The sequence below is a fragment of the Abrus precatorius genome, unplaced genomic scaffold (assembly GCF_003935025.1).
Source record: "Abrus precatorius isolate BTA unplaced genomic scaffold, Abrus_2018 Scaffold2, whole genome shotgun sequence".
In the NCBI taxonomy this organism is placed as follows: Eukaryota; Viridiplantae; Streptophyta; class Magnoliopsida; order Fabales; family Fabaceae; genus Abrus; species Abrus precatorius.
In genome coordinates this window covers 33,100,816-33,108,687 of record NW_020874362.1, presented here as the reverse complement: position 1 = coordinate 33,108,687, position 7,872 = coordinate 33,100,816, and the positions used below count along the sequence as shown (strand labels likewise).

Here is a 7,872-nt window from a genome sequence, read left to right as displayed (position 1 = left end):
TAAACAAAAATGATGATTTTTAAGATAATTGAGATGAATATATAATATTTTTAAATAAGAAAACTTTACAATTGAGAGTATAACAACCGAAAAGGAGAATGATTATGTGAGTTTAAGGTTTATAGTAGATATGACAAACAAGTTTGCATACTATTAAGGAGGAGAAATAAAAAAAAGAATTGAAATAGAAGAAAGAAAAATTAAACAAAATTTCTACGACAATATTTCAAAAGAGGATTAACTAACTTTTTTTTCAAAAGTAAATATGGAAGTGAGTTTGAGAGAACATGATATGATTTATGTGAATAAGTAATTATATTCTTTTTTAACTTTAAAAAAAAATATGTTAAAAAACAACTTATTTTAAATATTTAGAAGATTTATATCATTTATCTATAAAATTTGATAAGAATTAATTTATAAATTTTTAAAACCTAGATTGTCATTTTACTACGTTATTTGTAAGTTAATTTATCTTTCACCTTAATATAAACATTTATTTAACTAAGTTATTATATTTTGAAGTTATTTTTCACTCAATGTATTATATATTATTAAAAAATATATTTAACTTGTCTCCTGTTTAATTAGGATTCAATCAAATTGAAATCAGTAATCTCAAAAGTAGGATATCTAACGATTCAATATTTCCGAATTTTAACATTGACATTTTATAACAAAAATAAATTCTAAACCTTTTTCAACTTCCCAAAATCGGTAAAGTGAGACGACTTTGATCGATGTTATCCATCTACCAAGTTTTGGCGGGAAGATCTTAAACTCCTGATTTTGTTTGTACTAAATTTTCAGATTGCACTTTTATTAATTTTTTTAAAATAACTTCGTCAAATTCTCAACAACATCAGCGTGAAAATATAGGTGACTTTATTTCAGTTTTGTTTGAGAAGAGAAGCGAAAATGGAGAACCCTAGCGGGAGTGAAAGATGGAACAGAGCAGGGATTGAAGATAACATGTTGGCCATGTTTGATGCCTCCGAAGCTAAGGATGCTCATCAAGATGCACTCGATGACCGTACACATCACACTCTTTTTTCTGTTTCTTATTAACTTTTATATTTTTTTCTTCTTCCCATTTTCGCTTAATACTCCAACGCGTCCGTGCATGTGTTCAGGCTAATTGGACCTTTGGGTAATCGGAAAAAGAAAACTTGAGTGGAAATTGGTTCTAAGTTTCTTTTGTGGGCATGAAAAAAACCATAAACTGCTAGTTTGCAAGTGAATGCTAAATGCCAAATGGTTATATTTTTTGCTTTACCTTTTGTGTTCTTATATGTAGGAATTGCTTTTCTTGATGCTGTTCGTGCTTCTTCAATTGTGCCTGAACATGGAAAACCCCCCACTTCGTAAGTTTCTGTCTCTCTCTCTCTCTCTCTCTCGCATGAGTGCCTAAAACCGTCATGCCCCATTTCAAATGTAGAAGAGTGCTAGCAACTCACGCATTCTAATATAGTCTCAATTATTAGTTAAAATTTATTAAAAATTATAAAAGTATAAATGAGATTCAGTAAATTGTGAGACTGACGTGATTTTTGTGATTTTCAATAAATTTCAACCAATAACAAAGAGTGTATTTGAAAGAATGTATTGCTAGCATTTCTCTCAAATGTGTGGTTTCTTTTCCTCCAAAAGCGGTTCTATTTAGGAGTATGAATCGTGTTTTGTGTCTATTACTTACTGTGTACGGAACCTTTATTATTTTCCGTCGTCAAGAAAAATTTTTGGGGCGGTCTTCCACATGCTGAGGACGGGGAAGTCTTTAGAGTTGATTATGGGAAGTTATAAGCTTCTGGTTGATTTAGACAAGGTATTTTGACCGCAACATGAGTCATAACTTACTATCTTTATATTCATAGGTCCTAAAAGTAACTGTTTCCTTTACATGTGTGATTTCTTTTTGGGTTTAGCATTTCCCCCGTGTGTATTTATCTGATGTAGATGATTGCCAATCCACCTCTAACTCTCCTTCAAAATTGGTTGTGGTGAAAGAGGTATGAATGACTCTAAGTCATCACAATTGGTTACTTTTGTTCTATTATGGGTAAATATAATGGTAGTGTGGGATACTGGTTGAATTTACTTATTTACTTACACATATATAGTAATTTCCACTAGGCATGGTCTCCCATTATTAGTTGCATGGATAATGCCACTGCTGCTGTTAGTGAAGTGGGTGGCAAACAGTCTAGTGGACCTCTTGACCCCTCTGTGAGTTGGTTTCCTATGCACTCAACTTTATCCTTATAGTCTGTTAGTTCTTTCATTTAGTTGCAACAATTTTTGCTGCCATGATTACTCTTTTTTTTCCTATCCTTATGTGACCCCCCCCAAAAAGTAAGAATTTGTAACTTGAAAATTTTTTATGCATTTCAAAGTATGTACAGAATTACTGCTTATTTTTTCTTAACCTTTTCTCTTTCTCTTTTATTTTCTTGGTGCATTCATATTTCCTTCCTATTTTTTTTCTACAAATTTATGAAAATCTAATTAAGTATCTGCTTGTATGATTGCTGCAGTTGAAGTATATAGCTTTAGTTGATTTTATAACCAACAACTTATTTCTGTCTGTAAAGTTCCAAATTATTTTCAAATACATGGTGAAATATAGTGGTGGATCAGTGATAGAGCATTTCACTTATGTTCACATTTTGCATATTTCTTAGAAATTTATGATAATTTAGTGTACTGTATTGGCATCAGGCAAGGAAATAAAGCTATTCCTTTACTTTAGATAATCTATACTAATTTTATTTTGTTGCATAATATAAGAAGATAGATAAATTTTCAATACCATTCATAACTAATAAAAGCACTGCAGTTCAATCAAAATATGTGCGCGTGTGTCCTCAAGTCAATTTAATGTTGAGTTTTTATACTCATTTTCATTCTTTATGATCTCTACCTACATTAGAGCTTTCAGCTTCTGATCGAAGAGCTCACTGAAATTTTAGCTGACATCAACGTTCAAGCAGCAAGCGTGCGGGTTAGTTCACTAATATTTTACATTCCTATCTAGAATCGCACTGGTACTTGTTTTGCATGTCTCTAAAAGTAGACATACATTAATTGTAATGTTCTGTTTCCAATTGAGGGTATAATATGTGGTCTACTTTTAGCTATATTTTGCATTTACATGTTTCAGATTTTTGCGCGTTTAAAATGTCAACGTGACTTGTGTGTGTATGAGTTCATGCATGTGTGCATAGGTGAAAGGAGCAAATCTTAGTTGTACAATCATGTATGGATGATAAAATCACATGACTAATTTAAAATGTCAACATGGTTTGTGTAAAGAGCAAATCTTAGCTATACAATAATAAATAATGATCTACTTTTAGCTATATTTTACATTTACATGTTTTAGATTTGTGCGTGTTTAAAATGTCAGCATGACTTGTGTGTGTAAGTGTGCCTATGTGTGTGCATAGGTGAAAGGAGCAAATCTTAGCTATACAATGGTATATGGACAATAAGTCACAGACTCACATGATTAATTTAAAATTTTGACATGACTTTTATGTTTTAATCTTGACTATTCGTGGTACGATTTAATCATCAATATTAACTTCTCTCACTCTTACACAAGAGTAAGCCTCTCATTTGGTACATCTCCTGTATATGTGTGCCCTGGTCTGATATCATTACATGATTGTTGCAGCCCTTTCAGAACATGTTACTCTTTCAGTATATTATCACTGTTTTTGAGGGCGATTTTCTACCTCGTAATGGTATGTATGAAGTTGAACTCATATCTGCTGTCATTGTTCCTCAAACTACTTGTAAATTCTAAGAACTGTTCTGTTGCAGACACCTTGAACTGGAGCATGCAGAGGGAGTCTTTGCTCAACCTGTTACTGGTATTTGTTTTTCAAGCCAAAAGCATATTGATCTTATTGTGTAAAGAAAATTTTGTGACTAACCAATCAACAACTAATCATATTGATTTATGTGCTAAGTATGTGATAGCTAATACTATTCTTTTCATATTTACTGTTGAAATCTTAAGCATCTTGATTCTGCCAACTTGAAAGATTTTCCTTTTAGTTTTTTTTTTCTTTTTTTGCAGAAATATGTATCTTATCTAGTTTTTGCAGGTGTCTAGGAAAATAAATTACAAAAGTTTGATGAAGAATTGTATGACAATTATTTGTCAACTATCTCAACATCTTCAAAATGAATGCAGTAAATATCTAGAGCAAGAAAGTTCTGAATCTCAATTATCCAAAAATTGTTATACTGCATTATCTCTTGGTTTACTTGTAGTATTAAAGAACACACGTGTCTCTATGGAGAAACTTTTGGTGATGGTAAGTTCCTGAAAAATTCCATTCATTGTATGTATGTAAACTTTAAACAAGTCTTCTGTTTTCACTTACATTCTCAGTGATTTTAGATTATGGACCTAGATATGGCAAGGAAGAAAGCAGATATTGAAGGTCACACTACAAGAGCAGATGGTGCAAGGTAGTTTGCTTTTGATTTTCCTTCTTCACAATTTTGGAGCTTTCAGTTGATTTTCATGTTTCTTTATAGGCCATGCTTCTGATGAATTATTTGCAAAATTGTATTTTGGTGCATTTGGTACAGAACACCGTTGATGGACATAATTCTTGATGAACTAGCTTACAGCAAAGATGCTGTGCCTGTTTTTCTTAAGGTAGCACCTGAATACTGACTCTCTGCCCTTCCCCACTCTCTATTCCTCTTACATGCTTCTCTATTTTTGCACATAACTGTCTGTATGTGGGGCTAGGTGAAATAATAATGTATAAGATTGGGATATGCTTTTCCTTTCAAAAGCTCTGCTTGGACATAACTGCTGATCAAGATGTAAATCAAACCAATCTCCCAAGTAACACATGGGGGTTTAGTTTACCGCTATTTACATAGTATCTGCTGTCTAATATTGGATTTGAGTCATTTAACAAATCTTAGTTGTATAGCACTATAGCTACTTGTTAACCTTTCCAAATTCCAGTTTCAAGTCATTTTTTTTTATGGGAGTTAATAGTTATGTTGTGGCTAATATTTTCTTCTGTTTTCATGAGAGTGGCTTCAGAACTTCCGCGAACCTAATTGGAAGCTGGAAATAGTTGTGCAGTATCTGTGGAAATACATAACCAAGGTAATATACAGGTAGACTGGTTGAAAATCTATCGTACTTTCTTAATATGCTTTCTTCCTCCTGAAAGAAAGGCTCCATCAGTAGTAGGCCAGTAGCTTTTGATTATTTCTTAATTTAACTACCTTTATTATATACAAATATGCAGCCTTCTGTTTGCACACGTAAGTCAAATGATCATGCTGAAGATCCAACATTTGATGGGGCTTTGAAGTGCTTCTCAAATAAAACTGGTGCCAAGAGCTTAATTAAAAAACTTGGTGCAGATGTAGTTCAGTTCCTTCTTGCTCATGGTTTTCAGGTACTTGTCTTTATTCAATGAATCAATGCACAGTATATATTGATTTGATTGACATAATAGAAAACTACTGTAGATAAAGGGGTACAAGGGTTGAAGATTGTGATACAAACTAAGAACAGAATTTGGGAAAATTAAAGAAATACTGTACTGAAAATGAGGTTGAATGGAAAAAAAGGAGAGATGTCTCTCCTCCAAGTGCTTCCCCTTCACAAAGGATTTCTTTCACAAAGAGCAAAGCTCTATTTGCCAAATCATATAAGATAGTAAAAAGTTTCCCCCATTCTTACATTTTCCTATTTGTTTAACTCCCTAACCTCTAGATTAATATTATAACTATTCTAACTGGTTGTCCTAACTCCCAAAAGATTGGTAATCCTCCTTTGCATAACTTCCTTAATCCCTTTGCATAGTAGACACAGCAAGAACACCAGAACAAAAGGAAAACAAACCCCATTTGCATAATAGACAAAGAACTTCCTTAATCCCAGATGTTAGATAATGATCACTTTGATAGCTATTTACCTCATGGGACTAGGGGACTAACTAGAGATTTTTCTATTTGAATCTTTCTGCGTATGAGACCAGTCAATTTATCCCTTGGGAAGCTAAAATATTAGTTCACACTTGAAAAATGTACGGGAGTTTCTAAAACTAGTTCTTTTTTTAATGGTTTTTTCCTGCCTTTCAGGCTCAATTGTCAATGTTGTCAGATGGAGATGCTGATGACAACATTGCTCCTGACAAAGAAGGAAGAGCCAGTGCTCTTGTGGATTTGTGCCGGACTTTTATCTCTGCTTTTGATAGTTTGAGAAGCACATACGAGTAAAGGAACCTTTTTTGAGGATTTTTATTTTTACAATGCTTGCTTACTTTTTATTTGTATGACTTGGGATATTACAACTATTGATCATATTTATTTGCTTACAGAGAGAATGATTAGAATTGCTAGTAGCATATGAAACCACTATAATTTCAGTTTCCTTGCATGCTTGTGTATATCAAAGCTTTGAACAGATCCTATAAAATCCCATTTTTGGGTGGGGTGGGGTAACCTGTGAAGTCCTTCTGTTTAGTTCCTTAGACAATTTTCTAATTTGGTAACTGTGATGGTGTAGGCATATGGAGATTGTGTCGATAGGAAAAGAGGCACTATTTGCTGCAGCAGCTATTATCTCCATGAAGTCATAGAAGTGTAAGTAACTGCATTGATTTGATTGGCTCGTTCTGTCTGTTAACACAGGATCAACTCTATGCAACTGTATTTAATAAACCACCATTGTTTCAGTCTACAAAACTGCTGTCAGTTTGGATCCTGAGTAGGTTGGTTGTATATATCTTAGCTTTCAATCCCTAACTAACATGAAAAATTCTGTTTTTGTCAACTTTTATATTAACGTTTGAGATTTATTTTTTCTTTTTCAAAATAGAGCATTGTTAGACTTTAGAGTTGCATACTTGCATTGATCAATGACATTTTCTGCACCAATCTGGTAGATATGACTAATATCATCTTATGTTTCTGACACGTTCCATTATTTTGCAGCTGCAAGGAACCAGGAAGATGTATATGTTACTTATTGGGGTAATTGTAACTATATATATCGACTAGAAGCAGATTACATTTCAAATGACACTTGTTAGAGACATTTTTTGTTAGGGTTCGGAAGTGACATCAATGAAAAGATTGGAGAAAATTGATGGTTTTATTAATTACTTAAGAAAGAATTTAAATTACAATGAATCCTCTGGAGCTAATGCACTGAGAATGAAATTCTCCCCAAAACAATAATCAAGAAAAAGAACCCCTTCAATTTCGAACTAACCCTCTATTTATAGTTCTACCCTTCCTACTAACATAAAGCTTCCACACTTCATAAGTTTCTTATTGATATTAATCATTTGCTCTTCTGCCATGGTTCTAACATTTTTGTTTTCTTATAAGGTAAGAGCCTAAGTGTGCAAGATGGTAGCGTAAAGCGGGAATCCATCCAAATTCTAATCACCTGCTGTAATTTGTAGGATTTTGATTTTTGAAGATAGCATAGGAATTAAGGGTATAAATGAGTTCAAGCTAAATATTTAATGTTCATGTTTGGTTTGTGAAAAACCATGTTCCTCAGGTTTAAGTGTTTAATTTAATTTTACTTTTATTCCTGTTGTGGCTAATGTGTAATTTGACACTTTTTTTCCTTGAATTTAGTCTCTCAAAACATTTTAATTGCTAAAATTAAGTCTTAGATAGTTTTTCTTCCTGAAACATATAAACTTCTCTCTTTTCTTTTTTTACTTATAAACTCTGAATTGATTTGTTTAGAATATTTCAAATTTTATGTTGCGCAAAATCCATTAATCTAAAACATTTTACCTAAAATGAAAGTTCCAAACCCTTATCTTACATCTTAGAAACTTTTTAAATTTTATCAAATGATTA

General features: G+C 32.6%; 1 protein-coding gene across 5 annotated transcripts; it reads left to right on the top strand.

The window, feature by feature from the left end:
- Positions 1-918: 918 nt before the first annotated feature.
- On the top strand, positions 919-7,057 carry LOC113858854 (negative regulator of systemic acquired resistance SNI1). Of its 5 annotated transcripts, none has more exons than XR_003503456.1 (16): positions 919-1,033; positions 1,298-1,364; positions 1,732-1,825; positions 1,926-2,009; positions 2,134-2,226; positions 2,930-3,001; positions 3,677-3,746; positions 3,826-3,875; positions 4,113-4,325; positions 4,412-4,482; positions 4,606-4,675; positions 5,078-5,143; positions 5,289-5,441; positions 6,130-6,263; positions 6,557-6,757; positions 6,985-7,057. XR_003503456.1 is itself a non-coding variant. In XM_027491629.1 (16 exons), the coding sequence occupies exons 1-15, from the start codon at positions 919-921 to the stop codon at positions 6,627-6,629; spliced, it is 1,425 nt and encodes a 474-aa protein (XP_027347430.1). In that variant the 3' UTR covers positions 6,630-6,633; positions 6,985-7,053. The 5 variants fall into 5 exon arrangements, 2 of the variants coding, with proteins under 2 accessions (XP_027347430.1, XP_027347429.1); XR_003503457.1 differs by having other exon boundaries at positions 6,557-6,761; positions 6,985-7,053; XM_027491629.1 differs by having other exon boundaries at positions 6,557-6,633; positions 6,985-7,053.
- Positions 7,058-7,872: the final 815 nt, after the last annotated feature.

Excerpts from the sequence above, each read along its gene's own strand:
- LOC113858854 (XM_027491629.1), top strand. The coding sequence starts at position 919 with ATGGAGAACCCTAGCGGGAGTGAAAGATGGAACAGAGCAGGGATTGAA. Across the intron at positions 3,002-3,676 it reads TTCAAGCAGCAAGCGTGCGG|CCCTTTCAGAACATGTTACT; the intron begins GTTAGTTCACTA and ends TGATTGTTGCAG. Across the intron at positions 4,483-4,605 it reads ACAAGAGCAGATGGTGCAAG|AACACCGTTGATGGACATAA; the intron begins GTAGTTTGCTTT and ends CATTTGGTACAG.